Genomic DNA, 19575 nt, shown 5'->3' with positions numbered 1-19575 from the left:
CGTGGTGTAATCACAAGAGATGTATGATGTGTGATAACTCTGTTAAATTACCCTTTTCAGGATTTCAAATATTTAATGCAATATTTGTATCTATATTTTATTATAGTCTATAATAAATAGGCCTTCCTATTTAGGTTTAACTAAAATATAGTAAACATTTTTAAAACATCTTTTACACCTATCTATGTTATGGTGGTATAAAATAAAAATTGGTTTAAATAAAAGTCAAATAAGGGCTTAAACATTTGTGTGTTTTTTGTTTGCGGCCACCATATTGAAACGGTAGGCCTAATCATATCATATTCATGATTAATAATCCAACTAAGTTGGCCGAGGTTATTGCTGGACCTATTTATCCTAAAAATGCTAAGTAAGTTAAATAAGTCAACTTACAATTTCAATGACTTGTTGACTATGCGTAACAACAGACGTAGATGAAGATGACGATGACATCACTGTATCAACTAATAAATCATCATCCACAACTTTGGTGGCGGCTACAGAATCGTCACAATCAATATTTGATGGTGGAAATGGTGTTTCTGTAGCTAGATAACTATGGAATTGACTGGTTGACGGTCCAGGCAGAACCTCAGATTCAGTTATTGGTAAATTATTGTCAACATCATGATCTAATTCGGTTGTCTCTACGCTTATTGATGCACTCGCACATAATGGTGGATTTGTTAAAAACCTTTGCAGTGCTTTACACTGCTTTTCATCTTCTTTAGATTGCTGCAACTTTCTTTTGCGGTTAAATGCTCCAGATGTTTTTTTCTTGCTCGACATTTCGTGTTAATTAAAAACGGCATTAATTTTACAACTTACTACAGTACAACGCACATCAATGTAATTATATAAAATAGTAAGACAGACAGCTGTCACGGCGAGGGTGCTTGCGAAGCGGCGCTAACAGTGACCGTAACGTAACTGCGAGACTCAGACTGCGAACAGAAATAGACATATGAGTCATGCGGACGGTTCCATGTCACTCGCGCAAGGGGTGGGGCGTGTGTATCGGGTAGCGGTGCATTAGTCAGTGCAGGGCGCACGTGCACAACGCCCCTCTCCTCGCGGCGCCACCCGCGGCCGCGTAGTTCGCGTATATCACGGGCCGCCCCTGGGAGCAACCTAGTTTTCTACACGTAATGTAAAGCAATGGTGGGAAGAGTTGATTTAATAAGAATGTTTAGTCCAGATCAGTAGTACCTTATGAGGCAATGAGAACGCCAATACATCTTGATCATATTTGTTTGTAGTCCAGGTGTCTCTGATGTCGTAACGATGCGATGTAAAGAGTTCATTTTGAGCATCTTCGTTGCCGACTGTTCAGACTGTTGGATATCTTCAGATGGATGTTGATTCCAGATTACAGGAGTCAAATCTCTCACAGCTTAGACTTCAGACGCTGCACTAAGTGGAAGGTGGACTGGACCTGAACTTAACATTCTTATTAAAATAGTAAACCTTGCAATAAGATTACTTTGTTGGATTTGCCAGTAAGAATTTCGTCACGTTTAGTCGGATTCTTCTATAGTTGATTTGTATTTAGGAATGATAAAGTTCTATGGTGGTGCATGGTTCTCAATGGATTTCGATGAGCGTCATTGAAGCCTTAACATTCAGTAGGCTGGAAAATGGAAAACGTCTGCCTGGGAACTGTCTCTGACTGGATGAATTTCAACTCTAATTATTAACCAATGTCTTGGACTCACACCCCAAAATGAAAAATCTTGTGGCCCACGGTTATAATGAAGTGAGCGCAGTGAGTGGGAAGTTTAATGGTGTCCAGGCACGTATTAAAAATCATCCAAGAGCACTATATCTGCCCTGTGCTAGCCACAGATTAAAACTTTTTCTATCAAATGCCTTTAACATCAGGAGCACCGAGAACTGCCTTGGGACATTGGCGGAAGTATGTAATATGTTCAGGGTGCCTCGCAACCATCAACTTTTACCACGTTCTTCGGGAGGTAAAATCTAAAAAATTTTACCTGAGAAACATAATGTTCTACATGTCAGAACTTTGTGTTTCTCATGATAAAATATGTCATGCTTAGTTTAGAAGTTACCTCTGTGTTTAATAATAGAACGATGCAGTAGAATGCTTATCGATATTAAATTTTTAAATACATAATAATTATATGTCAAAAATAGTTTTTACGTATATGAAAAAGTAGTGGATTTATTAAGGTTTTTATCTCACGGTTTATTAAATAAAGACACAAAGGCAAACTTAACGTAAATACAGTTTTCAAATTTCTAATATTATGACCTTAAAATTATTTGAACGTTATAACTCCCAGAAACGGAGTTTACAAATTTATTTTTTATTAGGAACCCTTCCATACACCATACACCATATTTTTTAGTATATTTGTCGTAAATGTAATTATTAAATTTTGATTTTTAAAATGACCTGCTTTAGAGTTTATTTTAAATACCCACCGTATTATGCAGGATTGTACAGGAAATTTCTTCTTACCTCAGCCTTTAAATAATATGCAATTTGATATTTAACTGCTTTTATTTAAAACTTTTTCTTCAGATCGGGAATTGTTCCAATGGCTTTAATAAAGTTGGCCTTTAGTTCACCGTTACATTTGTAATGTATAACCTTTACGATTACTTACAAGTTAAATTAAAAACTAAAAATAGTAAAACTATTAAACAAATATTCAAAAAGTAAGAATATTTTTATTTTAAAACACTATATACAATTTTGGACAACACTTATTAATTTATTAAGGGTTAAAAAGATCTCAAACTTGGCTATATAGTTTTAAATTCATGTTTTGTTGTTGGTGTTGCAAAGGTAATTAATAAATGCGTCAAAATAATTATCAATCGCTACATTTCTACAGGCATCACATATCATACAAATAAATACAATAACTTTGGAGTGAGATATATTTAAAGATCCATGTTCTCGATGATCCACGGCATGAATTCTGATACCCTCGTGTAGACTCCAGGGAATCCCTTTTTTGCACAATCATTTCCGTAGGAAACAACGCCAAATGCGTACATCCTAGATACACCCCTGTATCGTCTAAACACCATGAGTGGGCCGCCGGAGTCACCCTGAAACAAACAACAAATATACATTGAAGAATTTGTTTTCTGTGTTTCTGTATAGAACTAAAAAGACTATTACAGTAGGGCAATTTCCGCACACAGGAAAGGGAAACTATATTAAAGTGTCCAATACTCAGTACGAATTATGTGGTGCGATTAACTTGTTAAGTCCATCCGAAATGGACGTCCTAACTTAGTCAACTTCACGTTACAATTTTTTCTTAAGAGTCAGAGATAAGGGTGACAATTTATTACGGACACCTGAGGGATAGAGAGAGGCTGACAGAAGGAGAAGGGTATACATTATTATGGATACCTGAGGGATGGAGAAAGGCTGACAGAAAGGGAAGGGTACAACTTATTACGGATACCTGAGGGTGGAGACAGGCTGACGGAAAGAGAAGGGTGCAATTTATTAGGGATACCTGAGGGATGGAGAGAGGCTGACAGAAGGAGAAGGGTACAATTTATTATGGATACCTGAGGGATGGAGAGAGGCTGACAGAAGGGGAAGGGTACAACTTCACTTATGATAGGTATGCGATGCCAGGCTAAGTTGGTTATGTAAAGGAGGGTATGAGTTTGCGTAGTTCTGTTCGGAAGTAATAAATGTCCCGCCAGCTATGCTGAAGACCACCTAGCGAAGCATAACTTAGAGAGAATAAGTGTCCCACCATTTATGCTGAGCACCTAGCGAAGCATAATTAGAGAGTATAAGTGTCCCACCATTTATGCTGAGCACCTAGCGAAGCATAATTAGGGAGAATAAGTTTCTCGCCGGTTGCGCTTACCACCTAGCGGAGCCTGATCATTTAGTATAGTTTCCTTAAATAACATCAAATAACCTAGCTCAGAAGATTATTGTTATTGCCTTATAATAAAAAAAACTGAACAGCCACGAGCAACAGGCTACTACTGCAAATGTGCAATATTTAACCATCGTGGACGTTGGATTATTTTATTAACTAATAAAAGGAACAAAATACATCTGCTTCACACACCACCTGGTGTGTCACAAGAATACTTCCTCTCGATAAATTATTTATTTAGATTACACATCTGTCTCGTATATATATCATCGTTTAGAATACTCCTGTACGGCTCCATCAATCACTTTATAATAAATCCCCTTTCTGCTAAATCCAGAGAAAACTTGATCTGTAAGTGCTAAAATGTTTCTCAAGAAGAAAATTCTCCAATTCCTTAAAGACTTTACGATGGAAAGTTTTTTTCTACTGAGGAATGTCCTTTTTTCTGACAAAAGAAAAGCGATCTGGAAAAGAATTAAATTGGGCTTCCTTCTGTGTCAAAGTTGCTCGTAATTGCTACGTCAGATGTGTCTTTCTCCACCACCATACAGCGTATTAGTTTCTTGAGCATAGCAACCTCGGAGTCCACTGAAAATGAAGTGCAATCAGTGAGTTTTGTGATTTCATCGGAAACGTGGAATCCCCTTTGAGTAGTGGGCAAAAGGCAAAAACATCCCTTTTTAAAGGCTCGAGGAGTTTTAATGTAGTAGCATGTGTAATAGTGAGGAGGTGGGATGACGCACATAAACATTCATCACATTTCTGATTGGCTTTTATAGCTGCAAAATTACCGTCCTTACTTAATATTTTTATCGCATGGGTGGTATATATTGCTAATACCCGGTTGCTGTTTACGAATAGCGAGTGGCGTCGTAAACATATCCTACTTTTCCTCTTTATGAAAGCAAACTTTAAGTTAATATAAAGCGTCCCTTGTAAGTTGTACAGTCACTAATAAACTTGTAAAAATTAACGGAATTCGCAATAACTTTCCATTTGTTGGCGTTTTATAAAGGTTCGGTCGAACAAGCTAAGAAACTCCGAAATGTTGACAGTCAAAGAGTGATTTCCTTGTGAGCCGTGGGTGAGTCTGGGTTTGAATTAAATTTACAAGTTTTCAAATACTTTGCCATCTTGGTGAGTACGTTAGTGTCATTAATATATTTTTTATAGAATTAAGAAAATAATATACAAAATAACCTTTGATTAACGCTTATATTAAAACGAAAATGTTAACAAGATTCAAAATAAAGAAACAATAAAAACGTGACAGATAATCGTAACAAAAGTAACGTAAGAGTTCAAAAAACCACCACACTAAAAATATGATAACTTATATTATAAGTATAATTTGTTTCATGCACTATTGCCTTTGTAAAATAATTATTACTACGTCATATGATCGTTATCGTACATATATTTTATAATATCAAATACATATTCCTTAGGTATTTATTTGCCGGGTGAAAACATAGTGAAAGTTTAAAATAATCTGAAATAAAAAGTTGAAATATATTCTATATTCAACTAAATATATTTTTATATTCAGTGTTAGATAAGTATTGGTGCAAGCCACAGCAGGATGAACCAAACTATCTTGCGATTTACTTTAAAACTGGATGATAATTAATTGATATAGGCTACTACTATATAAATTTATGTTCAGGATCTAAATTAAGGTAGTACAAAACTAAACAGCTTATTCCACCATTTTATTTTTATAAATGTCAGGTAAAGACTGACCAACTTCGGCTTTGTGTATAAAATCACGAATATAATTAAATTAAACACTTTAAAAATAACCTTTAAAACCGATTAAAAAAGGTTAAATAATTTATGTTACTTTCAAACAGATTCGTCATTACATGTAGAGTGTAATAAAAATTTGTAATGGTGATTGTTAGATATATGAACATATTTCAAAACAAAATATTTCCAAAAAAGACGAGTAAGCTATTGCATGCATAACATCAATATGCGTCAACCATAACAGTGAATCATGTACCTAATATACAAATAATTTAAAAATAACTGGCAAGAATATCATAATTATAAGGAATAATGTACAAAATGTATTATTGTGTTCTATGTGTTATGGGAAAAACGTAAAGAAATATATCGAAACACAAAAAATTTAATACTAACATTAAAAATATTTTTTTTTGTAGCCACGCTGCATGTATGTAGTCTGGACCGTCTAGTCACCTTCTATTCCATTTCTCGTTTCCTTAGTTTTAACGGAGTACAGATTCTGCTTGCAGGATAAATCTTTGATTAATCTTCAATTGGTCAATTACAAACACAGTTCTGATACGGGGCTTAGTCCTGACCATCATAGTTGCCCAGAGATGGGTCGTCAGCAATTGGGCGTGGCATCGATCATGTAGGGAAGCGAACAATAGACACCTACTCTCGGCACAGTTTGCTGTATTGGTTGGGATGGCCATCAATAAAATATTTGACCATCGAGGTAAGTTGAATTCACTCTTGAGAGCTGAATATTACTAATAGAGCTTTGTCCTATGTTTTATATTGTTAGGAATAGTGAGTTGAACACTGTCCCGTACGGTTCTTGTGCAAGTATGATATTTGTTATGTACTAAATTTAACTTTAAATGATAGATAAAAATACATCCGTTGTGTACTGAAGTTCTTGATTTTGTCCTCTTTACAGTATTGTGTTGCAATAGTACAATGTATTACAGAAAGAGATATTTGTAAACTTGAAAGAGGGAGCGTCCTTCTTCATATATTACACCTCAAAATCTTAAATGTACCCAGAGCATATTTTAAAAATTATTTACAAATTTTTCTCTGTTGTTAAATGATTTCAAATTTAAAAATCGAATCACTTTAAGATGAAATTAAATCTGAAAGATAGTGCGACTCCAGGATTGTGTATAGACTCACTTGGCACGAGTCCTTGCCTGGAGCGTAGGCACAAACCACCCTCTGGTCGATGAGAACCTGAGGGAAAACAGAGGTGAGGTTCCTGCGACACTCCGCCAGATCGGTTACTTGAAGTTCGGCCTCCAGCAGCCGAGTACTTGCCGTCTCTAGAAGCAGATTGGGTGTAATTAGGTTTTTATAACAACACATAGCTTATACGAGTAGTTCAAACCAAAATTGTATAATACTAATCTATATTGTCCATTAAAATACAAATAAATCATATCTATAACGTTCCAAACTTGTTATCTTTTCAAACTATTAGGCTGGTACATGATCTGGCCAATTTGTTGGACACTGAACCTTGGAAATATTTTATAAATTAGTTTACTGAATCACACCGTAACCCATCTTTATTACTAACTAAAGTTAAACTAAACAGGGTTTTATATTAAAATTAATGAAACAATTTTAACTTAACACATTCTCGCACAAACCTTTTCAACCAAACTTTTGAAGCGTTTGGTAAATACAAATACAGTAGTGTTGGATGTGACTTCAAGAAGACCACGGACGTGTGACTCATTATTTACTTAGGGTAAAACTTTAGGCGAGTGTCATTACTACTGGTCAGATATTAATTGACTATATAATGTTGCTTTTACCTATGTTGAAAGTTTGTATCAATGGTGCCTAATCTCATGTGTTTCTCCAGGGCTCTCTGTTATTTAATATAGTTATACATTACTTAACCACACATCCTCAGTGGAGTGTTTTTTACCTTATGCTGGTAATTTCAGGATTTATGGAGATGTATCATATATAAGTATTGATCTCCATCTCCATTCAAAAAGTACTGTGAACTTTGGAAAATTAAAGATAGGTAATATTAGGTTCCAGCTTACCGTTTTTGTCGACCCCCCATCCCGCCACCACTGACGGTGAGTTGACGAACATATTAGTCTTGAACTCCGGCGATGGTGTGCATATCGGCTTCAGTAAGTCTGCGAAAAATTAATTTCCATTAATACATAGGTTAAGAACCAATTACAAATTAACCATGCTTTTAATAAGATGCTGAGGTAACGTACTAATATTATCATTACAGTCATAAATAAGGAATTAATTAAAAATTCTGCGCGACTTTGATGTTTCGAAGTACGAGCGAGATTATACATTATACACATCAGAAAGTAAGACACACTATGGTCTAAAAGTGCTTTTTTATGCAAAACTTTTCTTAAAATCAGATTGATACATTCTTATATTTTTGTGCCGTTATGTTTAATTCAACTAATATATACGACTTGCCAGTTTAGAGATATCCAGATCTTTGGATCTTCACTTATCATTTTGTTGCTAATCATACAATATTATTATAAACCTTAGGCTTATGTATTTTTACATAACAAAATAGTTCATTCAGAATAAAAATGAACTAAATTTAAAGAAGGAAAAGTTTATCTTCAGTCCGTTTCTATGTCCACACGCTATATAAAATAATGCGGATTTGATGTCTTCAATATATAAAAATGTACGGCATTGATTATGCTTAATTGATCAATCAGCTCTTTAAAGCAAGTCAGTCTCAAACTGTGAATTTTGTAATACTCAGTCATTGTCTCACGTTCCACGAAATGTTTGGGAGCCCGACCCCTTGAGTAGACACTCACGGATTCTAGTGTTGATCTTTTTGTCAATGTATCTTTAACCCAGTTACTATAATTTCTTCAAATATGTTCTTTCCAATTATCAAATTATTTCTGTTTTGATAACATTTGATTTGACAAAAACACTTGTACCAAATGAAATCTTCTAACAAGCTCTCGTTGATAAATAAAAACTCGAACAAAACAGAATACGGAGTAACAAACTGAAATTTTTAAATTTGTCTAAATAGAAGACTTTAATCGTGCTTGTAATTAAGTACATGTAACATTGATACCAAAATAATGATGTCAGACCATTGCTGTGCATTGTTGTGTGTATTATTATACTGCCTTGGCATACCCTAATGAATCCTTTTCGGCGGGTCTGATTCTCAAGTGAACTTTTGATACATATGGTGGAATATGTAGCTAAGATGTATAGATTAAAATTTTGAATAGATAACATATATGAAAATTCTACTCCCGGTGTAAGTGTTGTCAACAGTTTTGAATCCCGCTCCTTTAAACTTAGAAAAACGTGAAAGTTTCAGTAATTAAAAAAATATTACTGTAATGAATGTAGAATAACTGTGTAATAAAAAAAGACTTAAATTTTATTACTACCTTATATATATATATATATATATATACGAAGCATAATATACAGCATATTATATACACATTTTTAAAACTTACAGATACAAATACTGTAGAAATATATTTTTACAGGCTGAACACATATATAATCCTAAAAAATTAAGATGGAAGCCAAGCACTAAGTGTTACTAAAAATGTATTCCGGTCTCAACAAATATACATTTGGGCTGAACTGGAATATTATTGTGATGAAATCTTTTCACTCTTTCGACCTCTGTGCGTAGTCTTGTCTCGTATCACGAATAGGCAATTATGTTTCAAGTGTTCTTATCAAATAGTTGAAAACTAAAAATGTTTTTTTCCGAACAAATGTTTAATCATACAAATTTCAATGTTCAAAAACAATCTTATACTTATTTCGTATGGATTTGTATCGACCCACAACAGGTCTGTAACATTTTCCTTCCATTTTCCACAACAAAAACATTTAAAAATTTAATAAAACTTTTGTTGAAAAATAAATGTAGACGTCGGAAATGGGTGGAATGACATTACTATAGCTACAATGTCAATATACATTACATACAGCTTTTGAAGGAGTATTGATAAAGAAGGTGACACCAGTTCACTCTGGGCGCTGTCAAAATTGCATTACCTCAAGTCATAGTTTGATGTCAAAACGAGAAATGTAGTTCCTTAAGAGAAATTCGATCAATAAGGGAATCGGAATTATACTTATTCTGGTAGTTTCATCAACAAGTACTGTTACTTAAAAATATTAAAACACTAAATGCAGTAAAGGTAATGAAGTTACGTTAATGTTTTTTTTTTAAGCACAAAACAATAAACGGCCTTGTGCAATAAGTCAAAAAATCGCGGGTAACGTCTTGGGAATTATGAGAGAAAGGAGAATAGTTGATTATCTACGCCATTTGGCGATACCAGTACTCTCAAGCTGTATTGGCTGTAGAGTCTGAGCGGCGAATAGTTTTAGGACTGCCAATAACTGTAGTCTACTTATTGCTATTTTAGTATCTATAATATCTATATTGATTATTTAGTTTATTTAAATTTATCTCTCTTATTATTACATTTATATTATATTGTGTATATCTTGCAGCGACTAAACTAAAAGTTCGATATGCCCAGGCAGTTCCTCTAAATTATAAATACTTTTATTTTATCATTGTATGATATCTGATAATGATAAATATTTAATACTATATGTGGTTAAGTACCCTAAAACACTTTCGGGTCTGAAATATATTTTATACAAATGGAAGTTACAATGATTTACGTGTTTTACTGATGATGCCTCTTCTATAAGAGAAAAATGTTCAATCATCAACAATAATAATTTGTCATACAAAGCAGCCTATGTAATGTAGTTGGGTAAGAATTCATGTAAAAATGACATTAATGTGTAGGCCACAAACAGTGACTATAACTGTTTATTTAAATTGTAATCAAGGTCGTAATAAAGGTTGTATTTTTGAAATTTTGTACATTTATAAATAACCTATACCTATTTTTCAACTTTAAGAGTTTTAATTATTGTTTATAAGAGCTGATGTATAAACTGTACATGACTGAACTGAACAGTGTAGGCTAATGTTTTACAATGTTTTAACATGAATAATTATTCCATGTTAATGAATTGCATGGGCATTTAATGATTTACAATGCATAGAGACCAAGTGTTAATTGATTCACAAACAAATTTAAATATATTATATTATTTTAAAAGTAAATTTGTATTTAAATTTTACAGTAGAATCGATAATTACAGGTAAAATTGCTTTTTATATCGATTTGTTAACAATTTTGGGTATATTAGATATCTTAAGTAATACTTTGATTGATTTTAGAATGTATTAATACAGGTAACATTGTGGGCTTTTTGTTAAAACCTTTTTAATGTACTGATCATAAAGTCCAATTTAAATTCTGATAATGTTGTCAGGAAACCTCCGTGTACGCTTTAAAAGTATGAAGAACTTTAAAATATAAGTGGTTATTTGAAAAAAAAAAGTATTCTATTTCTTAGTCGGCATTCAAACACTGAATTTTCACCATGAAGAACATATCATGTTTATACGTGAAAATTGATTAGTAAGAAGATTTATATAGAGATGGTACAATGTTTTAGACTCTTTTGTATGACAAATTATTATTTTTGAAGACTGAACATTTTCCCTCTTATAAGAAGAAGAGGCTTCATAAGTAAACTATGGAAAATATTGTAACTTCCATTCGTATAAAATATATTTCAGACCTGAAAGTGTGTTAGGGTAGTTAACCATATATTATATTAAATATTTATAATTATCAGATATCATACAATGATAAAATAAAAGATATTTATAATTTAGAGAAACTGCCTCGACATATCTTACTTCTAGTTTTCTAGTCTTCTAAAACTGTGCTAAAAATCAGTAAAAGTATTTATTTAACTGACATAAATATAATTCATAGTTATAGAATATTAACTTATTTCGTTTTAGATAACAGTTCAATGATAGACCAAACGTTTCTGAGAGTTTTTTAGTGGTAAAGTTTCTTGGGGCACTCGGTAACCCCTACAATTAATCTTACGAATACTCATCTGTTGGACGTGTGACTTCTTACCATAAACATTGCTGGAGATCATTCTAATGTTCCTATTTAAATAATAAGTTTAATTTATAATTTTCTTTTAATTATGTATTATTCCATAACCTTTTAACAAGTATATGTATATGCTAATTACTTTTAGTTGTTTTTGTCATTGAGGAAAACAATATTACACAAACGTGTAATCCTAAAACTAACTAGTTGACCATTGGACATTGTAAATTATGTTCGTAATTATTTCAAATAAAGCCAAGGTAGTTTCAAATATATTTTTCATTAACTGTTTTTACGCCTTGAACAAGAACGACTCTGAAAGTTCTAAATACAAATACAGCACTACACCCACGCTACAAACAACTTTTTTTCTAAACTTACATCTAATAAAATGTTGGTGATACGCGTCGCAGATACGCTGTTCACCAGATTCAGCGAAGTATATTGAAACTGATGAAGTTCGTTGCGCACATCAATAAATGTAGGGTTATATACAGTGATCGGAAAAAATTAAATTATGTATAGATAGATAGTTTTCAGAAAATCGAACTATTGTAACTCTCAAAAAATAGTTTGATAGGATTTGATGGGGTGTTTCCAACACCCACTTTTCCCACTATGAAGTGGCAAGTTGACATATTCGTACTCTCTAATTTACATGTTATCTGTAAAACACATGAATGAAACCGTACCTACCGTACTATATGTTACGGTAACATCTGGTATTTGTTAATTGCAACAGACATTGGGTTAGATCAATAATACCCAAACAATTGGTAACATTATTGGGTGCGGAATGTAGAACGGGGATGCAAACGCACCAACTAACAACATATTATTTTGGTGCAAGCTGCTATAGTTGAAGTTGTATCATTAACCAATCATATCGTGGTTAACTTCAAAATCGATTTTGTCGAGTTGTCTTAGATGTTATAGAAATAGGGAAAGATGTTCCATAAAAATACTATAAAAATAAGATACGCACAAGTTCCACACTCAAAACTAACTTATCAGACAACGTACAGTATATTAATGACGGAATCGTGGGTTTATAAAAATAAAAAAATTGTCCTTCTTGCTTACCAGTAAATTCAACCTTCCTGTCCAGTTTCACCAAACCAATATCGTTTGTCTTGATCGAGTTGTTGAACCCAGGGTGGATGATAGTCTTCTCTACGCCCACGTCTATGGGGTAGGCGTTGTCATTCGTGGAGTTCAAGTCCAAGTCTCCCAGGCGCACCACAGAACTGTAACACAGACATTGTTCTCACTTCTATTCCTCCTTCACATGTGTAGTCCTATACTACTCAATAGGCTTAGTACTACGAAGTAAACATGTCACCAATTTGTAATCTTCTTGAATATAATTGTTAGTAACAAATTATTTTAAAATGTCCAATAGAAAGGGAAATAGAGTAGGGAGGGAACAGAGAGTGGAAACAGGCAGGAAATAGGTCATCGGTGCTGAAATCTACGATATGGACATCTCTCAATTCATCTACTTTATCTCAAGAAATATAGCTTTACAACTTGAAATATACCTTTCGTTAAAATAAAATTCTCTCGCATTCCTAACCCATAAAATATATCAACGCCAAAGAATCTTAAACCCCAAATCAAACTTCGTGGGACTTTTAAACATTGTTCTTAGCAATATGGCTATGGTATCGTAGTGGTTTTAGAATAAGGCTATGGCTATTAACGTATTACCTTTATACTTGACTATTTATTTCATTATATTTAAATCATGTAAAAACTTATCTTTGAAAGATAAATCGATAATTAACACCACGTAGTTTAAACATATTTAAACGATATTTTAAACATATCGTTACTTGTTTCGTAACTAATTTTGCATCTTATATCAGCCAAAAATAATAGTAATTAATATAATAGTTAACCATAAATTGTTAAAGTTTATTAAACATAGGTATTTTTTTAAATATCTCAATACAAGTAACATTCGATTTAATTAATTGATATTTATTAAATATTCAATTTTATTGTGAAAAATGAGAAGAACGTTTACTTCTGTCAAGTAATAGAGCAGACCTTGGATATGGAACAATATTGTAACTCATTAAGAGGCTTAACATATTCTAGAAACGCCTTTTTACTATCATATTTATTTGAAACCCTAAATAATTATGGTATTAATTTTGCAATAACAGTAATAAAATATTTCTTGTATATAAATTTATAGAAATATTCGTTTTAGAGCCTGTATGTTCCTGGATCATTGAAAGCATTCATTGCCACTTCTAGCAAATAAATGTCAGATAAGTCAAATACCACTGAGAAGTATCTAATATATAAAGCAACTAGCTGTTACCCGCACCTTCACAAACAATTTTCAAAAGTGATGTTCTTATAGGCCTAATACTTAGTAAAAGCACTTATAGTGGAGCCCTATTAATTTTGTTATAAAACAGTAGGCACACATCAGGCACATATTATATCAGTGTTAATTTTTAAGAGAATCAGAGTTTATACTGATTGCTATATCATGTTATGCACGTGTACGAGCATTTCTGGTCCGAATAAATTATATTTTGGACACCATGCCCAAATTTGCCTTGTTGCCCCGATTACGAAAAATACAAATACATCGGTCTCTGAAACCTAATTCAGTCAAAAAGTTTTTACTTTAGCCCTTAACAGATACTTCCCTTCAAATATATTTCCAATGTTATAATAGGGTTTGCCTCAGTGTCCCGATGAATAAAATTTACATACATACCTAGGACTGAGAATCTTACTTCCGGCAGTTGATTTTTACTTACGGTGCCACAGTTGAGTTTACCCCGACCACAAAAAAATGTATATAAATCTCGGAAAACCTACGGTACTTCAAAGTGTCTAATTTAGGTCCAATATATTTCCAGTGCCGTATTTGAGTTTGCCTTGTTGTTCCGAAGGATAAAATATACCTATATACATACGTAGAAATGAGAAACCTATTACTGTCTAGGGATAATCCTACTCTACATCCAGTATAAGAAACAAATCCTTACTAGGTTCATGCATTATTTAACAATACTCGTTTATAAGGCATTGCATTATAGTAACCTTGTAGTTTTTCGGATTGTAGTCTGGGAAGGAATGGATCGTATAGGTATTTTAGTATTCATTTATCAGTTTTTTACTAAGCCACTGTAATATGCTATGTCATAATGTCAAGAAGCCTACCATTTTCTGAGTGCTTTATGTGAAAACAGTCACAGCTTTGTTAACTAATGTTTGTGGTTTAACAGTTTTTTTAAACAATACAATAGATATTTTAAATTCGTTACCAGTGACATCTAGAGTAAAAGGTATATATTAACTTTGTTTTTGCTATCTACATAATTACAGATCAAAGACTGTTTTAAAATCTTAATTTGAACAAATGTTTCAGCCTCTTAGGCACTTCAATTGAAAGTGTCAACAGCTGTTTATTGTGTTTTAATTTTAATCATACATATTACCATTTTTCTGAATTCTAAAGTATTCCAGGCAACTTTTTCCTGATATTTCCCTTCATATAAACCTTTCTCGGACTCAAAGAATATTTTACAAAAAAAGTAGCCGAATTGGTGTAGCTGTTCGCAAGATTAGCGCTTAGCAACAAATTTTGCGATTTAACTTTAGTTATAAGCTAAGTATAGAATAAAACAACATTCTCACAGTTTGAAGCCGTAAGTCAATGTAGGATCCAAGCAGTGGGCAGCGGTCAACACGTACTGATCACTGATCAGGCTGCCACCACACGCCCAAGCGGGGAACCTGGCCGACCCCCTGGTGAACCCTAGGGCCGCCATCCATGGGTACGTCCCTATTATCCATGATCATATACATTAGAGGGGCTCAGTTCAAAATTATAGCCAAACTTAATAAATGTTACTGAAAAACATTGTTGTTATTCCATGGCGGCTGTAGACGGTACAGTGGGTAATAGTGCAAGCATTTGTACAATTCAAACTTTCACAATGAAACATTCCTCCAAATGCAGATATAAGCACGCCAATCGAAAAGAAAACAAACGTGATATCTCATCTATAAGATACCTCATAAAGTTACATATTTATTAATTCTATTATAACGAAAATAAGTATTTTACTCGTATATTTGAAATGTGAAAATTGTCTGTCAATTATTTTATTCAATAAATATGAGGTAGGTGGTTTGTAACATTTATATGCATCGTAGAAAGCTTTAATTACGCACCATTAAATATTGCACATTATACTTTTTTCACTCGAAGAGCTGAAAACAAATCTTTTTAAATTTCTGTCCGCACGATATTTTGAGCAAAACTGACTTATAGATTTAAATTTTGCACAAAGCTTCATTTTTCTATACGGAATAACGAATTCGATGATGGTGGGTGTCTCTCCGTAGGATTTGCATGAGCGTTATTGAATATTTTTACATTGGTATTATGAAGGTTACGCCACGTGTCGCTTAATAAGCTTCGATGAGGTGGCACGCAAAGATTCAAGTTTAGCTCAATTCATTCTCGAGATGTTCTGCGGACAGTTAGATAGGCAGACAATCATAAAGAAAAGAAGTTGTAATATCTTCTCGGCTGACAAAAGAGAAATCATGCCAGCCTACTCAGCAATAGAATGGAGAAATTCTTTCATGCAAAATTTAAAATATTTCCTGAAGTATTACGCTATATATAACATGTTTATTAAATTCAGTTGAGTTTCATAATAATTAAAATAATGAATGTCTGCACACAATTTCACCCAACGGTCATGTTTATTTTGGGGTAGTTAGGCTGGAAGTGTTGATCTCACGCATTAAAATCTGGTATGATTGTACTATATTTAATTTGTATTTCATATATTATTTTTATCTGCTATTATGTAAATGTTCGCTATTGTATTCAGTGTTGCCTATATAGAAATTAACATTTATGTAAAATATTAAGACCGTTGGTCAGTCATAGAAATATCGTGTGTATAGAGAGGACAAATAGTCACGACACCGTTCACGGTACGCGCCTGTTCACAATAAGTAGTTTCACTCTCTGGCACAGGTCTCCAAGTTCTCGAAAACTACTCTGAAACACGAACCACGCCACCGTTTACGGTACGGATCTGTTCACAATAAGTAGTTTCACTCTCTGGCACAGGTCTCCAAGTTCTCGAAAAACTACTCTGAAACACGAATCACGCCACCGTTTACGGTACGGATCTGATCACAATAAGTAGTTTTACTGTCTGACACGGGTCTCCAAGTTCTCGAAAACTACTCTGAAACACGAACCACGCCACCGTTTACGGTACGGATCTGATCACAATAAGTAGTTTTCACTCTCTGGCACAGGTATCCAAGTTCTCAAAAACTACTCTGAAACACGAACCACGCCACCGTTTACGGTACGTACCTGTTCACAATAAGTAGTTTCACTCTCTGGCACAGGTATCCAAGTTCTCAAAAAACTACTCTGAATACACGAACCACGCCACCGTTTACGGTACGTACCTGTTTCACAATAAGTAGTTTCACTCTCTGGCACAGGTATCCAAGTTCTCAAAAACTACTCTGAAACACGAACCACGCCACCGTTTACGGTACGTACCTGTTCACAATAAGTAGTTTCACTCTCTAGCACAGGTCTCCAAGTTCTCGAAAACTACTCTGAAACACGAACCACGCCACCGTTTACGGTACGTACCTGTTCACAATAAGTAGTTTCACTCTCTAGCACAGGTCTCCAAGTTCTCGAAAACTACTCTGAAACACGAAACCACGCCACCGTTTACGGTACGGATCTGTTCACAATAAGTTAGTTTTACTGTCTGACACGGGTCTCCAAGTTCTCAAAAACTACTCTGAAACACGAACCACGCCACCGTTTACGGTACGGATCTGTTCACAATAAGTAGTTTTACTGTCTGACACGGGTCTCCAATTATGAAAACAACTGTGCGACGCCAGTTACGATACAGCTCACAGTAGAGATCTCTTTACAGCAGTTTTACAGGCCGAAAGGAATAGATTTTGGTTCGATAATATAGAAGAGTAGGTACTGAAGAACGGAATAATAATATCTTATTCTTCATAATATATAGTACCACTTTATAATATTATTGGCACACCAGATCCTTGCAGCTTTGTATACAAGACAAACTGTTATATAGATAACAACTGAGAGAATAAATGCTCACCGTTTAGCCACACTACCAGGTCAAATTGATTATCACCGTAGACGCCACACCGTTAGGTCATACTATACATAGTTTATCAACGTAGACGACACACCGGTAGGTCCTTACTATAAATAGCTTATCACCGTAGACGACTCACCGGCAGACCATACTATACATAGTTTAAACACCGTAGACGACACACCGGTAGGTCATACTATACATAGTTTAACACCTGGGGGGGGGTGGGGGGGGGGGGGGGTGGGGGGGGGGGGGGGTGGGGGGGGGGGGGGGTGGGGGGGGGGGGGGGTGGGGGGGGGGGGGGGTGGGGGGGGGACATGTCAATTTTACAGGCAGTGTTGACTACAATGTAACTTTACAGTACAGTCGCTACAGCTGCCAGCTGTACGAGAATTCCTTATTTTTCTTTGAGCTGATTAGTTTGCAAGGTTTTTAGTAAAATAAGGTTGAATATCTGAAATTACCTAGTGAGCAGAATTGAATATCCGATTTTGTATAATGTGGACGGACAATAAAATTACAAATTTTAATGCTATAACGAAATACAGAAAGTCCAGTGAATATACTCTCGAAACAAGTGAAGCTGGTTTTTATTTAAATAAGTTTACTTTTTATATTACTGTTCCTTCTATGAGCACGAACCAGAGCGCCGAAAATAAGACAGCATAGAATATTGATAATGGGCAAAGATCATATATTTCTAGTAACGCAACTTTGGTATGAGTTGGTTAAAATTTAATTGTTTAAATTTGTCCTTATAAAATGTTCATTCTACTCTGTAATATATACATACACTCTGGAATATTCGTTGATATTAACTAATACATGTAAATAATATAACAAATACAATTTTCTTGTAAAATCTTTTATCTATATTGAAGCCAGCATTAATTTTATTGTAGTAGACTTTAGCCGGCAAATTTCACACCATAGTGGTAGGTTATTGTTACCAAGGTATTTCACATAAAACTTAATACATGATTACATGGGTTATTCACGAGTCACATGCCCTGACGTTCAATATAATCGCAAGACGCCATTCCTTCGTGTGGATCAAGCGAATAATCAAAGCATCTTTCTATAAGCTGGAACTTTTCTAAATTTAGCTCATCCCTTAACCCAGGACTAATAATGCACACATCAGGAACCAATAAAGCAGAGGCCTAGGGTAAGAATAATTAATTGTTAACAACATTTTTCTGAAACTTTTGATAGCGAAAGTTTGTTTATAAAAATTAACATTTACGTAATCGTAATCAGTTGGGATAAATATATTGTTAGACTTCTGTATCGACTCGAAGTTATTACTTAACATTTTTGGAAACTATTCTATATAATTTTGGGTATGCAACCTAACAATTCTCATTTGTCTAAAAGACAAAGGTTAGGAGAGTGGATCTAGACATTGAGATTGTATAGATTATCCCAAACATCAGAATTTAATATTTAGTATTTGTGACTAAAATAATATTTTCTTCATTCGGTAAACTATGCGATTTATAATAAAGATGCCTACTTCTGAAGGAAACAGTATAGTTCCGGACATTTGCCATAGTTCAGTAACAGAAAAAAATAGTAACGCCTCGTTTCAAGATAAGCAACCTGATCTCTTCCTTAGGTGAATAACTAACCTAAAACATAACTACAATCTAGGTAATAAAACAAAACAAAATATCAAAGCGTTGTGACACGCATAAGTCAGGAATCACAACAAACATGTCGTTTTTTAACTCCATGTACACTAACTCTAAAATATGCACTTGATAACAACAATGCAATCATTAA

The 19575-nt window shown here is 34.0% G+C and overlaps 1 protein-coding gene across 1 annotated transcript in view; it reads right to left on the bottom strand.

Moving 5' to 3' along the window:
- Window positions 1–2837: 2837 nt before the first annotated feature.
- The window catches only part of LOC124354004 (venom serine protease Bi-VSP-like), a 71601-nt gene continuing 54863 nt past the window's right edge, over window positions 2838–19575 (bottom strand). Inside the window, exons 9-13 of the mRNA XM_046804118.1 lie at window positions 15296–15450; window positions 12713–12876; window positions 7682–7780; window positions 6798–6943; window positions 2838–3084 (exon numbers count right to left, since the gene is read on the bottom strand). Of these exons, the coding sequence (XP_046660074.1) occupies window positions 2914–3084; window positions 6798–6943; window positions 7682–7780; window positions 12713–12876; window positions 15296–15450 (735 nt within the window). The 3' untranslated portion in view covers window positions 2838–2913. The remainder of the gene's footprint in view (window positions 3085–6797; window positions 6944–7681; window positions 7781–12712; window positions 12877–15295; window positions 15451–19575) is intronic.

Source organism: Homalodisca vitripennis, chromosome 1 (genome assembly GCF_021130785.1).
Source record: "Homalodisca vitripennis isolate AUS2020 chromosome 1, UT_GWSS_2.1, whole genome shotgun sequence".
NCBI lineage: Eukaryota > Metazoa > Arthropoda > Insecta > Hemiptera > Cicadellidae > Homalodisca > Homalodisca vitripennis.
The sequence above is the reverse complement of the archived record's forward strand: the minus strand, read 5'-3'. Positions and strand labels throughout refer to the sequence as shown.